The following is a 19,291-nucleotide window of genomic DNA, read 5'->3' on the forward strand; positions in this document are numbered from 1 at the left end:
AAAAAGGCACAGTCCTGATTTCAGAAGTGCTTTTCCAACCACAGTTCAGACGCTGCCCATTTTTGCATTTGACCTATGTGACCATACCCCTTAAAGAAAATCCTCTGATAACGCACTACAGCCTAAAAAATCCACAGCTAAAAAATAATGTTCCAATCACACAACAGGTTGGGTTGGAAGGGACCTTCAAAGATCATCTAGTTCCAAACCCCCTGCCATGGGCAGGGACACCTTCCACTACACCAGGTTGCTCAAAGCCCCATCCAGCCTGGCCTTGAACACTTCCAGGGATGGGGCAGCCACAGCTTCTCTGGGCAACAAGATCTCAAGACTGCTATTAAGTAGGAGATTTCCTTTTCTTCTACTACTTTTCACTTAATTCACTTTGGATAAGAGTTACATTTTGAAACTGCTACTTAGCCCTTGGGTTTCCACCACCCTTTGTCATGCCAAGAGGCTCCCATCTCTCAGGTAATTTGGCTGAAAGCAGAGAACTTAACCCTGCTTTAAAAACTCTAGGTCGCTTGGTCCTTCCAAAGGGCTGGTTTCAGTAAAGTACTTAAATGTAGGTTTGACTTCAGTTAAATTTTTTCCTGAGTGGGGGCCTAAGAGAAGTCTTCATCTCCAAAAAGAAAGACTTCTATAAAGGTTTCCAAGTTTGGGCTCGAAAGCATAAAAAAGCAAGCGACTGATTTAGCAGAGCAACTCAAATGTTCTGCATTAAGCATAGAACCTCATTAGACCATGCTGTGGTGAAGATAACTCCTGGTGGACAGGTGAGAATTACTCTATGACTCCTGCTTTTGCTTTGAAGTAACTTCTCTGACTTAAAAACAGTGGAAGGTCTCCTTCTTCTGGAATAAGAAATGTCCCTGCTGGAAGTTCTTTGACAGCAGCTCCAGTGATTAATTCACATTCTGTCCTAATCTACATGAATCCTGTACCATTGGCAACCCTTGGCTATAAGCAATTCCCTCATCTCCCCACCTCACGTAGATGAGGTGTTCAACCTCAAAGTGATGGACAGGGCATGACTGTGTTTGTATTTATTCCACCCACATGCTTTGATGGCTTTGTCCTCTCCAGCTCTCTCTGGTCAGGCAGGAAGGTCCTGGATGTGTGTGCGACCTCCTCCATCCAGACCTTTCTCTGCATCTACACAGCAACATAACCAGAGCTATGGACTGGATATGTGTTTGGCCAAGAGACAACAGTGGAAACCAGACAGAAGGGAGGTGTGGAGAGATGGAGCTCAACAGCAGAGAAGGGAAGGAGCTTGGCAGTCTAGCCATGGGGCTTTGTCAAAAAAAAATCATGACTAATGGAGGAATTCAAATGAAAATGGCTTTGTGACTGATAAGGGGAAGCCTCCTTCCAGTGAGAGGAGCAGAAGGAACAAGGGAGACACTTGTTTGGAAAGGTAAGAGGTGAAGAGGACAGACATCACTGGCTGAGTCGAAAGAGCAATAAGGCTCTGGACACCACGGATGAATGGAGGGGGTGTTGTTTCTAAAAAAAAAAAGACTGTGTTGGATATGAGCAAGAGGGAGGCGAAGAGGGCGATGACACGGTGACAGCAGCGGGCTGGAAAAATTAGTTTTATACCAGCTCTCCAGAAGGGATGGAGGAGAATTTGCCAAGATTGGAGATGGCAGAGAGAACAGGGCTCCAGTGCAGGGGTTGAGCTATGGAGGATGAACACGTTACCCATCAGCCTGGCTGGTAGGATGGTTCAGAGGAACTGCAAAGGAGGATGCGAAAGAGCATGTGGTTGATGTGAAAAATGAAGAATTCCCTGAAAAATTAAGACCTTGTAAGGTTTCCCAGAGATAGAAGGGGAGTAGTGGAGAAGGCAATGAAGGGCAGAGCTTGGCCAAGCTGTCATGGAAAGCTAAAAGAGGCAGATGACAAATACGTCCCCATGGACACGCTGCAGCAGAGGTAGAAAACAACTGGCCAAACCGGGAAAGCCAGGGGAACACAAGATTTTATGGAGAAGAGGACAGCTAGTGCTGTCAAAGATAACCAGTGCACCAAGGCTAAGGCAGAAGAGTTCCAGAGTTCGGCCAGGAAGAGCTTGCTGCATCTTTCAAAGAGACATTTCAGGGTGGTGAAGAGTAGCTGCTGAACAGAAGAAGACACTAGGACAGTCCCTGGGTCCGTCAGTGCCACGGGAAAGCAGGGGACAGTAAAGACACAGCGCAGGAGATCTAGACACCAAACAAGACATGGTTGCACCTATCACATGGAAGGAGGGGAGAAGGACAACCAGTGGGAAGGCAATGTCGAGGAGATAGCCTGTGGTATTCAGAAAAGCCATCGACGTGCAGGTATCACAGCGACGAGGACTGTAAAATTCCTGGCACTGGTATCAAGATATAATTCATGGCTCAAAAGTACTTGGCAACGTAGACAAATATTCCCAACGGAGGGCGTGAAGTCAACGGCAGAGTTAGGAAGGGAAGAGCTCAACACGGGCCCCTTCCATGGAAAATATCTGCTGACAAGCACACGGACCTGCTGGGTTCTGTGCACCCAGCCGGGGAAGGTAAATCCTCCTGCCCGCTTCCACGTGCCCGATACACAGATCTTTACCTGGGGCGTAGCCGGGGCTGCTGGTTGGATACATGTTTGGGTTGTAGGCTGGGGCAGCGGTGGGATAGCCCGTCGGATAACCTGCAAGGAGAAAAAAAAAAGAGAAATTATGCTTTTGCCAACAGGGAGAGAGAAGAGGACAGCATCCCCGGCAAGCGATGAACATCCCGCGTGAGCAAAGAGGCCATCGGCACAGCTGGGAGGTAGAGCACAGATGTACTCTCGGGTGGCCAGGGTGTAGGAAGGACTATGAATGTGCTCTACAGACTTCCACGCGACATCATCAATATTTCACCTTTACTCCTCTAGAAACGAGGACGAGAACCAGAATGCAGAATGAAGGAATGTTCAAGGCGCTCCACCGAGAAAGCACACACCCCGAATGCAAAATTCACCTACGGAAACCCACCAGCACAGCTGTGTTTGAAAGGTTCTCCTCGGCTGCTGCAGCCATCGTAGCTCGATCGTCGTAGAACTTTGCATTCCAACAGCAGAGCTCAGCACCTGGCCCAAGCCCTTGGTGCCCAGCACTTCCATTAACCAGAGCTTCTTGCTAAAGGGATGGTAGCGATGCTGCATGAAAAAATGCCAGCCCTTATCTTCACTCATGACTGCACAACTGCCACCCCTGGGAGGGACCCGATTACCTGCCAGGCCACCTGGAAGGAACACGCACGGCAGCGCGTACCCTTTGAAGCCGCATGAGTTTTTAATGGGCACTTCAGAAAAGGTTGCAGAGCGTCTTCGGTTTTCATCATCTTCACTCGGAGCGGTCACAGGGAGTTCAGGGGAAATCAGCTCAGCTCAGTCAGCTATGTGAAGGACTGGAAATCACGGAACGCTGCAGACCCGAGTCCCTACGTGCACCCACACACAGTGCACCAAACTCTCACTTCATTAGAAGTTCTCGTCCTCCGTGAAGACCACAGACGACAACATCCACACCTCAATTTGCTCCATTTTGCTTTTGTCTACCACTCTACCTCCATTTCTAGGAAGTCTTCCCAACTGAAGACGGTAACACTCGAATAACTCCATCCCTTCTTACGTGCTCCTGCGTAAATCTCTCCGACAGACCGAACGGGACATGTTAATCTTCCTTTGCTGGTGGAGAGTTTGGCTTTGCTGTGCTTCCCCGCCACGGCCACTGCCCTGGTTTGTCTGTGCATCTCGTTGGCCATCGTCCCAGAGCAGAGCCAACCCAACGGTAGACAAAATGACCCTTGGAGAATCTTTCCACGCCAGGCTCCACTGACGCTGCCTGCTGGTTGCCAGCAAAGGCTGGAAAGAGGTAATTAGCAGTCGATCCACACCCAAATTTTTTTTTTTTTTTTTGCTTTATTAAATAAAAGCAAACGTGGGTCTTTCCTCCCCCTTTCTGAGCAGCAAGGCAAACACATCGCAGTCCCCGTGCCCCAAAGCTCTCTGCTCTCCGACTGCGTGCGGATTTCTACAACCTGGCACCCGGCACACAGCCGACTACTGCGGCAAAATTTTGAGGTTCATTTGAATAAATCTTAATTCAACAATCATGACCACTGTACTGGAATAAATGACTGTACGTTCTACCCCCTCATTTTCATCAGCGATATATTTGGCTTCTAAATCAGGTTAATTAAAAATTGCTGTAGTTAATGTTGGATAAGCAGCAGTTTAACAGATTTTATTTTTTTTTTTTTCCCCAGGCTACATAAAACTATGTTGTCATCGTGCTCAGGAATATATACAGCCTTCCAGCAATCAAGAAGCTCCTCGGAAAGTTATTTGCAGATCCAGTGATTGCAAGCAGAACATTAATGATGAAGATCTTAAAGCAGAAATATCTCTGCCTACTCTCTGCTTCATTAGAAGATAACCGTTTCTTTTCCAGTACATTCACCTCTCCAGGGTCCTCCCATCGCCTGCTCGAGCTCGATGATCCCTCATTGCTTCCTGACCAATCTGGCTACGTGTCCAGCTCACTGCTTGACCACACCAAGCGTATTTTCCCTATAATGCTCTCAAACCATGTTTCTACACGAGATTTTATCTCCTTGACATACAGTTTAGTAGCTGATGGCTGTGCGTGCGTGCCATGGCGTTGGGAAGACCCTTGCTCGTCAACAAGGGACAGGATCTAGATGATAGCCTCTCGGGGCACCAAGAGATTCTTCTGGTCTTTGCTGCTGACTAATCCCACCAAATAAGTCCTGAATCCCATAACTGTTGCAGTAGTCCTTAATAATTGTCCTTAACTAATAGTCTTTAAGCCAACAACCACGACAAACACAGTCCTGTGTGGCTACATGCAACAAATGTTTCCTCTGAGATACCACCAGCGCCCACACACTGCCAAATTCAGCGAAAAAGCCCTTCTCTTTTACTCGGATGAAAATTGTAAACATTAGGTTTATACGTAAAAAAAACCCCAAGCCTGAAATAAATCAGATGACTTTCAGACCACAGGAAAACTGTGGCTTTGGGTAAGCTTTTCCACCCAGCCAATTATTGAAAGGCTTCACGGTTATTTCAGGCAGATGAAGACAACCATATATTTAGGTCGTCTTTCCCTTTTTTTGGGTTTAACTTCTGCTTGGTAGGACTGCGTCTTGCTTACCGAGGTATCTTTTGTCATTCTGAAAGAAAGTTATGGCCATTTTCAGAATAATTCCATTTCAGATAAATACCATTTCTATCAAGGAAGCTTTAGTGGCTCCGGACACGAAAATACGCAGCCAGCCTGGCTCTACTCCATCTTCCACTCTGATCTCATAAGCTTTGGTAAGTGATGACCTCCAGCAAGAAAACTTGTCCTTTCTATTTTAAGGGGAAACGGAGATGGGAAAGGTGCAGGAAAATTGATGTGGTTTGCTGCTTTTTTTAGACATACTGAAAGATAAGAAAGTAGCAGAATCTGGGGCAATTTGTGCCAGGGAAAACGTGCTTGAAAATTCCCAGCACTCAAAACCCACAGGGTTTAAAAATACACAAGACATTTTTATACCTTGTTGGTTTTTGAGCCCTTAGGATTTATGTTTGTTGGCTCTTCTTCATCCCCTAAATGACCACAAACAAGCTTCCTCTGGAAAGCAAAAGCTGCAGTCCCCATGATCCCCATGGGACCTGATGAGACGCAGCTGCGGGTCCTGAGGGAAGTGGCGGATGAAGTTCCTAAACCATTATCCATCATATTTGAGAAGTCGTGATGGTCCGGTGAAGTTCCCACCGACCAGAAGAGGGGAAACCTAACTCCATTTTTAAAAAGGGTAAAGTGGAAGACCCAGGGAACAGTCAGTCTCACCTCTGTGCCTGGCAAGATCATGGAGCAGATCCTGCTGGCAACTATGCTAAGGCACATGGAAAATAAGGAGGTGATTGGTGACAGCCAACATGGCTGCACTAAGAGCAAAACGTGCCTGACTAATTTGGTGTCCTTCTATGATGGGGTTACAGTGTTGGTGGATAAGGGAAGAGCAGCTGTCATCATCTACCTGGAGTTGTGCAAAGCATTTGACACTGTCCAGCAGGGCATCCTTGTCTCTAAATTGAACAGACATGGATCTGCCAGATGGACCACTCGGTGGATAAGGAACTGGCTGGATGGTCACACTCAAAGAGTGGCAGGCAATGGCTCCATGTCCAAGTGGAGGCCAGTGACGAGTGGTGTTCCTCAGGGGTCGGTACTGGGGCCGGTGCTATTTAATATCTTTGTGGCGTCATGGGCAGTGAGATCAAGTGCACCCACAGCAAGTTTGCTGTGATAGCAACTGTGTCGTGTGGTGGACACGCTGGAGGAAAGGGATGCCATCCAGAGGGACCTGGACAGGCTGGAGAGGTGGGCATGTGAGAACCTCATGGAGTTCAACAAGGCCAAGAGAAAGGTCCTGCACGTGGGTCGGGGCAATCCCAAGCACAAGTACAGGCTGGGCAGAGAATGGATGGAGAGCAGCCCTGAGGAGAAGGACTTGGGGGTGTTGGGTGATGAGAAGCTCAACATGAGCTGGCACCGTGTGCTGGCAGCCCAGAAAGCCAACCGTGTCCTGGGCTGCATCCAGAGCAGCGTGGGCAGCGGGGCGAGGGAGGGGATTCTGCCCCTCTGCTCTGCTCTCCTGAGACCCCCCTGCAGTGCTGCGTTCAGCTCTGGGGTCCCCAGCACAAGAACGACATGGAGCTGTTGGAGCGGGTCCAGAGGAGGCCACGGAGATGATGCGAGGGCTGGAACACCTCTGCTATGAAGACAGGCTGAGAGAGTTGGGGCTGTTCAGCCTGGAGAAGAGAAGGCTCCGGGGAGATCTTCCAGCACCTTCCAGTACCTAAAGGGGCTACAAGAAAGCTGGAGAGGGGCTTTGGAGAAGGGTGTGTAGCGACAGGACACAGGGCAATGGCTTTGAACTGAAAGAGGGGAGATTTCGATAAGATCTGAGGAAGAAATTCTTCCCTCTGAGGGTGGTGAGGCACTGGAACAGGTTGCCCAGAGAAGCTGTGGCTGCCCCATCCCTGGAAGTGTTCAAGGCCAGGTTGGATGGTGCTTTGGGCAACCTGGTGTAGTGGAAGGTGTTCCTGCCCATGGCAGCAGGACTGGAACTAGATCATCGTCAGGTTGGATGTTAGGAAGTATTTCTTCTCTGAAAGGGTTGTCAGCCACTGGAATAGGCTGCCCAGGGAGGTGGTTGAGTCCCCATCCCTGGATGTGTTTAAGAATAGGGTGGATGATCTACTTAGGGATATGGTTTAATGGGGATTAGGGACGGTTGGACTCCATGATCTCTGAGGTCTTTTCCAACCTCGAAATCTATGAATCTATGAATCTTGAAGGTCCCTCCAACTCATGATGACCCCCATGTCTTACATCCCCTGAGCTATAAGACAAAGCCCGGATCCAATGACCAGGAATGAGCTCAGGAGAAGTGGCAACACCAAAGCATCTGGCATCCTGTTCTGATTTTTCCCCTGCATACCCTAAGAGACCTCCTATAAATCTCTTTTTGTCCTGCTGTCCCTGCTCCACTGCCACCATGTCTGTCTTGCCTCTTCACCTTGAACCAAAAATAACAGCAAGTGGGCCAAACTCCCTTGTTCAATGTTGAGTGCTGCTAATCTTCATGGGCTTCGACATGAAAATGTCAGAAAGAAAATAGCCTTTACTTGCTACTTGTGCGGATCTGCACGTGATGGAACCCTGTCTCTGCTCTGGCTCGGGGCCTTATTACAGCAATGCTACAGAAGGAAAGAAAATGAGATGAAAATGTATTGAACAAAATTTATTAGATTCCTCACAGAAGAAATCAAAAGTTGTTTTCTTGCTTTATTTTAATTTAATATCAGCTCCGCAATCAATAGGAGTAGGAAAGCCGGTGTTCATTTAATGTTCTCCCCAAGGAAAACATCCAGCGCTCCAGCTCGGAGAAGCACAGTTTGAAAAATTACGACGCCAATAACCGGCTGTGCGAAGCGAGGAGCACGCGGGGCTGCATCAAGCAGGTATTTTAAAGCCACCTTTAATTTTTCATGTCTTTCTAAATGTTTCAACACCAATATCTCCAGCTCCGTCGGCCCTGTCCTCTTTGGCGCGACGTTGCTTTTGATGAACATTCCTTTACTGGCACAGGTTGCCCAAAGAAGCTGTGGCTGCCCCATCCCTGGCAGTGGTCCAGGCCAGGTTGGATGAGGCTTTGGGCAACCTGGTATAGTGGAGGGTGTCCCTGCCCATGGCGGGGGGGTTGGAACTGGATGGCCTTTGAGGTCCCTTCCAACCCAAACCATTCCATGATTCTATGATTCTATGAACGGCTTTTAGGCTGCAAGTCCCAGCTACCCACTCCCACTTTTCAACAGGCACACCTTTAAAAGATGTGTTATAAAAGGAGCTCATGAAATAAATTAAAAGAATTATATATTTATATATATATATACATATCAAATTAAATATAGAGACTTCAGATGCGTTTGTTCAGCCCAGGCTCCTTCGCGATTATACTCAGAACACCTATAACGAAGGGGGTTGGAACTGGATGATCTTTGAGGTCCCTTCCAACCCAACCCATTCTGTGATTCTATTTCCAGCTGTATGTATTTTACTGCCTACATGCAAGACAGATGCATCTGTAACCATGCACCATAGCTCACCCCAGACCTCTTCTGCACGAGACAAGAAATGTTTGGATGGGGCATTTAAGACGGCTCTTCCCATCCTGGCATCCTTCTGAGAGAGCTTATTCCTGGTCCCGAGGTACCGAGCTCCTACGCAGCCGCTGGGGTTGTTCTGTACGACAGTACGGCAAAAAAAATGTTGAATTGCTGGGGAGAAATGAGAGGGCAGGAGAAAAAAACCCCGAGATGTTGGCAGGCAAAGGGCTGCCCTCGGTGGAAAGGATGGCAGCAGGGTGGGGGGATTAAAGAATTGAATGGGCAGCGATAGACGGGAAGGGTTTGTTTGGGCTCGTTCGAGGATTAGATTTATTATTCTCTTTCATTCACTTTGGTATTTGAAATTCAGGGTCTTCAGCCTCAGGCACAAACCAGCTCTGGATCTTTCTTTCCATGAGCCACCAGAAGAAGTCTTGTGATACCCTGTAGGTCGGCACCACCAGGCTCCAGAGGATCATTCACAAGGGATAAGTGACATTAAAACCCCATAGCAAAGGCATTTGTGGCAAGTTTTAGAGGGAAAGTCTCCATTCAAAGATCTCCTCCCCATTTGTCTGCTTCCTCTAAAGGAGACTTCAGCACACAGTGCCCATCCTCGCTGTAAATGAGCACCCTGCACCCACTGAATCACAGAATCACAGAAGGTTTGGGTTGAAGGGACCTTAAAGATCATCTAGTTCCAACCCTCCTGCCATGGGCAGGGACATCTTCTACTAGACCATGTCATTCAAAGCTTCATCCAACCTGGCCTTGAACACTTCCAGGGATGGGGCAGCCACAGCTTCTCTGGGCAACCTGTGCCAGTGCCTTACCACCCTCAGAGGGAAGAATTTCTTCCTTATGTCCAATCTAAACCTACCCCTCCTTCAGTTTAAACCATTGCCCCATGTCCTGTCGCTGAAGGCCTTGGTAAAAAGCCCCTCTCCATCTTTCTTAGAGTCACCTTTATATACTGGAAGGCTGCTGGAAGGTCTCCCCGGAGCCTTCTCCTCTCCAGGCTGAACAGCCCCAACTCTCCCAGCCTGTCTCCACAGCAGAGGTGCTCCAGCCCTCGGATCATCTTCGTGTCCTCCTCTGGACCCACTCCAGCAGCTCCATGTCCTTCTTGTGCTGGAGACTCCAGAGCTGAACGCAGCACTGCAGGGGGGCAAAGGAGAAGGGGAGAATCTCCTCTCTCAACCTGTTGGCCACACTTCTTGTGAAGCAGCTCAGCAAACTATAGGTCTTCTGAGCTGCAGGCACACATCATCAGCTTATGCCCAGTTTTTCACCTACCAGCATCCTCAAGACCTTCTCCTTTATCCTTTATTACCCAGTCTGTATTGATACTGGGCACTGCCTCCACCCATGTGCAGGACCTTGCACTTGGCCTTCTTGAACTTCATGAGGTTGACACGGACACACTCCTCAAGCCTGTCCAGGTCCCTCTGGATGGCATCCCTTCCCTCTAGCATATCACTGCAATCCAGATTTGAAATAATTAAGCAAATTTACAAAAAAGACAAAACTGCAGATGCATTACCATGATACTTTTTGACAGTGAAGAACCTCCGTAGGTTAACCAGCATCTTAGCCAGGCTGCAAGCCTGCCTCCGTTAGCTTTAGGTCGGAGCTTCGGAGACACCAACATATGGTATCAAGCAGGGATCAGGCCACATTTTCCCTTAAATTTTATTAATGTTTCTAGTTGTCTCACCGACTGTGCACATTTTTTACACCCATCTAACACAGCCTTCTGAAGGCACACTATAAACCTCAACATATCGTACAATTCACGCCCTCTTGTCCTCCATTTTCTGGATTTGCGCTCTCCTCCATGTACAAACATCACAAAAGCCACATTCAAGAGACAGTGGCGTGTTCAGGAACCGCTGTGGACTTCAGGAGACCTTCCCTGGGCCTCTGTCACTAATTTCTTCCCTCCAGCCTTGCTAAAACGGAGACAGAACTCCGTTGTCTACATACCTGGGGCACAGAGACATTACAAAATGGAGCAGACAGAGCACTTGAGAATACTTAGAGAAGGAATCAATACGAGGAGCTGAACCTGTTACACTGAACCAGTCTGGTTATCACACACCAAAGTCCTTCTCAAAAGGAGCACGCTGGTTTGAGCAGCCCAAACTCAACACGTTCACCCAGGGTTTGGCATCTGCCAGAAGCACCTACCATAATCCACCCACTTGCGATTTCACGCCACGTATGGGTGAGCTTCCAGCTTCAGATCACAAGCAAAATTGTTGGGAGCACCTAAATAACGTATCAGCCAACGCAGCACTGAAAATCCCCAAGAGCTGGATCTCTGCAGGACTTGGGTACTCTTGAAACTCTTGGAAAAGAATCTGCTTCTCTTCGGCCAGAGAGCCCAGGTGGTTCGGTCCATGTTTCAGCCTTCCACCGGTGATTGGGTGAATGAATTGCCGCTTCCAACACTGGTTTCCAAAATGTGCTGTTTAATTTTTTCAAGAAGAGTTTCCATTGGCCATTATCTGATGAAGGTTTAAATGGCTACAAACGGCCTAAATTCATTTCCAAGAGGAGTCTCCTTCATTCGTTCTCCTAGCAAGTCTGGAGCAGTGATACTCTCCTAATGGCCATGGCGCAGGGATTTTTACAAGGACAGATAACAAAGTCCCTTATCTAAGTGCAGGATAAGGCGCTGTCAAACCACACTTCAACCCGTTGGACCACTGCCACCAAGGACTCCAGCTCATGGTTGCTCAGACACTTGCTGCACCATCTCAAGAGCTCATCAACTACCAACATTCAGTGGACTAAAAAGCCAAGCAGCCACACGAAACTGTCCATGTCGAGTCACTCATTGCTCCAAGGTGGATAAATTCAAGGGACGATTTTATAATTTCTCCCTTTTAAACCATATGCCAGCTTGCTTCTGCTGACCAAGAGCTTTGAAGGTGCAACAACAGGTCCAGGACCATTTTCTCTTTACGATCACCTCTTCAGACCAGCTACATGAAGCCAAAATATTTTCACCTGCCAAATACTTTCATGTTATATTTGAAGCCCATCCTCCATTTCTCACTCTTTATCTCCTAGACCTCAGAAACTGTCCAAAAATAGTATTTATGAGTACCATCTCGGGACAGAAACGCGAGAAACTTCACGTCTTCAACCTCACACTGCTGTAAAACCGTTCCCTTTAGACTGATTGAGAATTTATTCTTGCAAAAAGACACATTCTGTGTCATGAACATGCAAATTTGGCACTTGAGGAATTACCCCAGAGCTGAGAAATTAGAGAGCAGACACCACGCAGGCTTCCTGGCATAGCTCCGCCAAAGCCTCCACCAGCCAGACTCGCAGCGATGCTCTTGAAAGTTGATTGCTGGTAGCATTGACAGCAGAATGAATGTGCCTAATTACGTGATGATTGAGGGGCATGGAGAAAATATCTGAGAAGGACATCTGGGAACTCATCCTGCATTGGAAACCAAGCCTCCAGAGATGAATAGCTACGGCCCTTCAGAAGTGGCTTGCAGCAGAGACTCAAACCAACCTTGCTCTCCCATGCCATGAGCCATTCTCTATCCAGAAGGACATCTATTCAGCCCGCCTTGCTCCTCGCACAGCTGCAGAGCTCAGAGCTTGAGCCGTACATCTTCTCCTGCCCTTTGGGGAGTTGTCCTCCGGGGCACATCCCTTGGTGCATGGGAGGTGCATGCGACCTCTGAATGGCTTCTTACACAGGGCATTTTATAGACCTTCTCTGTTCAATGGGGAGTACTTAAAACATCATTCACTTGAATCATAGATTAATTGCTCCAGATTTATCCCACTTAAGGCACCTAAATTAGGTGTGTAGCTGCCCTGATATGACACAGTTGCCTACCTGATATGGGGCAGGTATTCCTGTTGTTCCTTCAGATGTTCATAGAATCAAATTATAGAATGGTTTGGGGTGGAAGGGACCTCAAAGATCATTCAGTTCCAACCCCCCTGCCATGGGCAGGGACACCCTCCACTACACCAGGTTGCCCAAAGCCTCATCCAACCTGGCCTTGAACACTTCCAGGGATGGGGCAGCCACAACTTCTCCTGGGCAACCTGTTCCAGTGCCTCACCACCCTCAGAGCGAAAAATTTCTTCCTTAGATCTAATCAAAATCTCCCCTCTTCCAGTTTAAAGCCATTGCCCCTTGTCCTATCACTACACACCCTTGTCAAAAGTCCCTCTCCAGCTTTCTTGTAGGCCTCTTTAGGTACTGAATATTTCCATAAGATCTCCCCAGAGCCTTCTCTTCTCCAGGCTGACCAACCCCAACTCTCTCATCCTGTCTTCATAGGAGTGGTGCTCTGGCCCTTGGATCATCTTTGTGGCTCTCCTCTGGACTCACTCCAACAGTGGACCTGGCCAGCCAATTCATGGCCAGCCTGTTCATCCTCTCGTATAAGCCATGACCCAACACTATCAGGCTGCTTGTTTTACAGGTTCAGCTGCCTTGGTGGGCATGAGGCTGCAGCAAGGTCAACGGAGAGCAACGCTTCCAAGACCAAGCAGGAGCCCATTGTCACAAGTAACTTACAGGCTGAGGGCAATTAGGATGCTACAGGTACGATTAAATGATTGTACGTGAGATTGCCAGTGTGTTTTAAGATGTTACTGTCCTTCAACTGGAACTTGGGTCAAACTCAGTCCTAAAACATCAAGACATCTCTCACCCATTAGATCTCACTTACCCTCCAGGCTTAATTTTGGCCTCGTGCATTTTAAAAGCCACATCCGTTGTACCAACACTCCTTTCATAGCTCAAAATGTCTATTCCTCAATTCACAGAGTTTTCCACATCAAACCTAAGTCTAGAAGCAGTCTCTAACTCCGGAGGACAGAGCTGAAACCCTCCTAAACTGATTTCTATTTTGGTTTATGCTTAATATTTAACATTACATGAATCTGAGTGAATCCTGTTTTGCCAGCTCACAAAGGCAACCACAGCAGGAAGAACCTTTCTTCTCATCCCACGCAGAACAATGTAACAGTTGAACCAAACACGGCGATCGTACTCGTTTACAGCACAGGGGAAAGGGACCTGGAGGTCCTGGTGGACAGCAGGATGACCATGAGCCAGCCATGTGCCCTTGTGGCCAAGAAGGCCAATGGCATCCTGGGGTGTATTAGAAGGAGTGTGGTTAGTAGGTCGAGAGAGGTTCTCCTCCCCCTCTACTCTGCCCTGGTGAGGCCGCATCTGGAATATTGTGTCCAGTTCTGGGCCCCTCAGTTCAAGAAGGACAAGGAACTGCTTGAGAGAGTCCAGCGCAGGGCCACAAAGGTGATGAAGGGAGTGGAGCATCTCCCTGATGAGGAAAGGCTGAGGGAGCTGGGTCTCTTTAGCTTGGAGAAGAGGAGACTGAGGGGGGACCTCATTCATGTTTATAAATATGGAAAGGGTGACTGTCATGAGGATGGAGCCAGGCTCTTCTCACTGGCATCCAATGACAGGACAAGGGTAAATGGATATAAGCTGGAATATAGGAGGTTCTGCTTAAACATGAGGAAGAACTTCGTCCCAGTAAGGGTACCAGAACACTGGGACAGGCTGCCCAGAGAGGTTGTGGAGTCTCCTTCTCTGGAGATGTTCCAAACCCGCCTGGACGCGTTCTGGTGTGATCTGATCTAGGTGGTCCTGCTCCGGCAGGGGGATTGGACTAGATGATCCTTTGAGGTCCCTCCCAATCCCTGACATTCTGGGATTCTGTGATTCTGTGATTCCATCTCAAGCACTACCCAAACCTCTCCCGTGCTTCTCCTCAAGCATTACAAAGGACAAGCATCCAGATCTGCAAATGCTCCTTGATGCTACAGGGAGCCCAGAGCCTGGGCCAGGTTTCATTTTACACCGATTGTCCCACGTTACCGCCAGTATCCCATCACTCGTTGCCTTGCCATGAAACTATTCATGGTGGACGAGAAGCTCAATATGAGCCGGCAATGTGCTCTTGCGGCCCAGAAGGCCAACCGCATCCTGGGCTGCATCAAGAGGAGCGTGGCCAGCAGGTCAAGGGAGGTGATTCTCCCCCTCTACTCTGCCCTCGTGAGACCTCACTTGGAGTATTGCGTCCAGTTCTGGAGTCCCCAACATAAGAAGGACATGGACCAGTTGGAGAGGGTCCAGAGGAGGGCCACAAAGATGATAAGAGGGCTGGAGCACCTTTCCTATGAGGACAGGCTGAAAGAGTTGGGGCTGTTCAGGCTGGAGAAGAGGAGGCTCCGGGGTGACCTTATAGCGGTCTTCCAGTACCTCAAGGGGGCCTACAAGAAAGATGGGGAGAGGCTGTTCAGGAGGGCCAGTTGTGATAGGACAAGGGGTAATGGTTTTAAAATAGAGGGAGGTAGATTCAGGTTGGATATTAGGAAAAAATTTTTTACCATGAGAGTTGTAGAACACTGGAACAGGTTGCCCAGAGAGGTGGTGGATGCTCCATCCCTGGAGACGTTCAAGGCCCGGTTGGATGAGGCCCTGAGCAACCTGATCTAGTTGGAGATATCCCTGTTCCTTGCAGGGGGGTTGGACTAGATGGCCTTTGAAGGTCCCTTCCAGCCCTAACGATTCTATGATTCTATGATTCTATGATTCTATTCCAGCCCACTCATGCTAAATGGGTGTAAAAAGAGAGGAAAAGCTGAAAGCAAGGGTGGGACCGTTCTGAAGAGCAAGTTAACGGATGATTGAGAATCCAGCGTTTCTGAAGTCTCTGAGGATAATAAATACATTCATCCCCATGAAAAAGTGCCACCCCCTTATTACTGCTTCAAGCCTCATCAGCCCAAGAGTAGAGCAGTCAAACGAACACGTATTCACCAGACACAGGAACTGTTTTTTAAAAAAAGATTTGCTCTAACATTGGATGACCGGCTCTCTTCCCTGGAGACCTTTCACAGTTGGTTCTTTTTCCACCTGAAAGGTCCTTTCCTTTATATAAGCAGCAACTTATTTCTTGCTCGTTACCCACGGCCATGCAAAACCAATCTTCATGTGGACTCTAAAGGCACCCACGGCATCGCTGGTGCTGTTGTCTCCCATTTTTAAAAACTGATGTCCATATAGACCAGCAGTGGCTGACCATGTACTCAGATTGAGGCTCTTTACTCATCACAGAGCTGGAAAATCATATCTCACGCTCGCTGCTGCTGAGGGTTGTAAGTCAGTACTGCTGTCTGATCCCAGGAAAATTGAAGGACTTCAATGAAATGGGGCAATATATCGTATCTACTGTTCAAGAGTTGCCCTTGTGCATTCATGCTGATGGGAGACCTCGTGATGAGCTGCAGACAGATGGCCAAGCCCCCACAGCCTGTAGACTAGCAGCAGTGGGGAAGGATCTGAAGGTAGCAGGGCTCTGGCTGGAGCAGGGTACGTCCTTCCCATCAGTGCACAGGGCTTTGTGCTGTCTCTGTTCCCTGGGCAACCACAGAATCACAGAATGGTTTGAGTTAGAAGGGACCTTTCAAAGATCATTCAGTTCCAACCCCCCTGCCATGGGCAGGGACATCTGCCACTAGACCAGGTTGCTCAAACCCCAATCCAACCTGGCCTTGAGCACGTCCAATGATAAGACATCCACAACTTCTCTGGGCAATGTGTGCCAGTGTCTCACCACCCTCATTGTGAAACATTTCCTCCCTATGCCCAACCTAAATCTCCCCTCTTTCAGTCGAAAACCATTGCCCCTTGTCCTGTCACTACAGGCCCTGGTAAAAAAATCTCTGTCTTTCTTAGAAGCTCCTTTTATATATTGAAAGGCCACAAGAAAGTCTCCGTAGAGAATTCTCTTCTCCAGGCTGAATCACGCCAACTCTCTCAGCCTTTCATAGATTTCATAGATTTCATAGATTTCTAGGTTGGAAAAGACCTTAGAGATCATCGAGCCCAACCATCCCTAATCCCCATTAAACCATATCCTCAAGTAGATCATCCACCCTATTCTTAAACACATCCAGGGATGGGGACTCAACCATCTCCCTGGGCAGCCTATTCCAGTGGCTGACAACCCTTTCAGAGAAGAAATACTTCCTAACATCCAACCTGAATCTCCCCTGACTAAGCTTATGCCCGTTTCCCCTTGTTCTATCACCCAACACTAATGTAAAGAGTCCTTCCCCCACCTCCCCACCATCTTTCTCAAGTATTTATAGGCCGTAATCAGGTCTCCCCTCAGCCTCCTCTTCTCCAGGCTAAACAGCCCCAACTCCCTCAGCCGCTCCCCATAAGTTTTATTTTCCAGCCCCTTGACCAGTTTGGTCGCCCTTCTCTGGACTCGCTCCAGGAGCTCAATATCTCTCTTAAAGCGAGGGGCCCAAAACTGGGCACAATATTCCAGGTGCGGCCTCACCAGTGCCGAGTACAGGGGCAGGATCACTTCCCTGTTCCTGCTGGTCATACTATTCTTGATACACGCCAGTATCCCATTGGCCTTTTTGGCCACCTGGGCACACTGCTGGCTCATATCAAGCCGGTAGTCAACCCTTTATCCATAGGAGAGATATTCCAGCCTTTTGACCATTTTCATGGCGTTCCTCTGGACTTGCTCTAACAAGTCCATGTCTTTCTGGTACTGGGAATCCCACAGTACTCTAGATGGGGTCACATGAGATGGGAGTAAAGGGGAGAACCAACTCTCTCAACCTGGATATTGTATCCTCAACCAGGATACAACTGGCTTTCTGGGCTACAGGCGCACGTTGCTGGCTCACATCTAATTTTGGCATGAAGGAAGGATATAATGGAGCCTCACCGCCTCCTGAGTCTCTGGCTTCACTCTAGCTTCACATTTCCAGGACTGTGAAGACGTTATGCAGGGGTAGGCAGGCTCCCCAGGAGGGGAGGCAGCTCTGGACCTGAAGAGTAGGTCCAGAGGAGGAAGGAAAGAGTAGGAGATGAGGAAGGAAAAGTGCAAGTCCTCTAGTGTGAAAACTTCTGTATCTTCTTCCCTCTCCTTCCTCTCCCTCCGCAGGACCACAGCTTGACCCAAAGGGTGGTGAATTCCACTCGTGTGAAAGCACACAGTCTTTGAAGGAGGGTTTTTTTACAGGTCATCCACATCTTGCATCAAGCACAATACTTGGAGACTACAGAGACAGGAGCTTTACAGGCATCACAGATAACACAATCATGTAGATAACACAATCGTACCTCTGCAACCTTCAGTATAAACCCAACCTCCCCCAAAAGACCTGACAAAAACTACACGAATCTGGCAAAAAAACATTTCTTTTTTAGGACCATTTCCTTTATATGGTACAGACTTCTAAGAAAGCATTACTGAAAGTCATGGGAGCAGCAGAGGTGCCTTTGGCATGAAAGGTGATGGAGAGAAAACCTTCAGTTGATGGCATGATGGTATGGTCTATTCGTCTCCATTTCACAGAGTCACAACGTTGACCTAACGGAGTCCTGCCTGCCTGGAAGAGATTTTCCCAGCTGGAGGTCAAAGGCAGGTGATGGCTGCTGAGGCCTCCCTGCCCTGCAGAGCTGGAGAATCCTGGTTTCTTGGGAATTAGGCAGGAAGAGCTGTGGATTTGCGCAGAGGTCTGAGCTCTTCCATGGGCCCTTGTGGTTGCATGATCCAATGTGTCAGCTTGAAGCTGTTGCCTTCAGCATGCCAGGGAATTAAGAGACTTTACAAGACCTAAAAGACTTTAAGAAAACGACAGAAGCACTGTTTTGGGCATACGTGGCCTTCATTTTCCCTTGCTCAGAGAAAACTTGCTTTTAGACCATTTTTTACTGTTCAATACAGTTGCAAGCTGTTGGCCAAAAAAAGATGATTCCCATATCCATTACTTTTCCAGTTCTACCTGAGTTTTACTTCCCACCTACATCCAAAAGGAACCTCCCCGGCCTCACTGCAGCTGTCTGGGTTGAGGACGCATTTGGATGAGGAAAACTCATCTTGAAAACTAGGAGCAACTGTCCAAAAATATTAGTGAGATAGTTCGGTTATTTAAGGCACATGCTATAAATAAACCACAGTGACAGAACTTGACAGGCTGTCAATCAACGTAACTTCTGGGCGAGAGACGTGTCATATCCTTTCCTACGCTGAGACAAGTCTCTGTGGGAAAGAAGTTCTAGAAAATGGTTGAAGTCAAGCAATATTATTGCTCCCTGCAATTATTTACTTCATTCTGTATTTGACTAATCCAAAGCACGATAGGAACCGCCGCTCATGATAAAATAAAATTGTCCGTTGCCCCAAAGCAAACACAAATCCTCGATAAAGAAGCTATTACAGTTTTTTCTTTAACACTGAACCGTGGCTCCACCTTATCCAATAACGTTCCCCAGGGAAATCTTTAGCTGGAAGGATTAAAATAAGTTCTGATAGTAGCAGGCTGCTAAAGTTACAGCAGCCCAAGTGGTATTCCTTCTATTCTGCCCAAGATAAACCCTGAAGAATAACGATTTTCATTCTTCCTCAAAGGAATCCCAGTCGTGGTGGAAATCAACTTGCCATCACTCTGCAGCCCAAGCCAGGCACCCACATCAGCACTGGGGAACCACTGATATGCCTGTCCCGAGTCAAGCAGAAAAGACTAATGAGGCCAGGGATGC

General features: G+C 48.1%; 1 protein-coding gene across 3 annotated transcripts in view; it reads right to left on the reverse strand.

Annotated features, from left to right (window-relative positions):
* Positions 1-19,291, reverse strand: part of FAM168A (family with sequence similarity 168 member A) — a 223,574-nt gene that overhangs the window by 24,130 nt on the left and 180,153 nt on the right. For all 3 annotated transcript variants that reach the window (XM_086622374.1, XM_086622360.1, XM_086622366.1), the window contains one exon: positions 2,596-2,676. In XM_086622374.1, the coding sequence (XP_086478500.1) occupies positions 2,596-2,676 (81 nt within the window). The remainder of the gene's footprint in view (positions 1-2,595; positions 2,677-19,291) is intronic.

The sequence above is a fragment of the Tauraco erythrolophus genome, chromosome 1 (genome assembly GCF_009769465.1).
Source record: "Tauraco erythrolophus isolate bTauEry1 chromosome 1, bTauEry1.pri, whole genome shotgun sequence".
Classification (NCBI taxonomy): Eukaryota; Metazoa; Chordata; class Aves; order Musophagiformes; family Musophagidae; genus Tauraco; species Tauraco erythrolophus.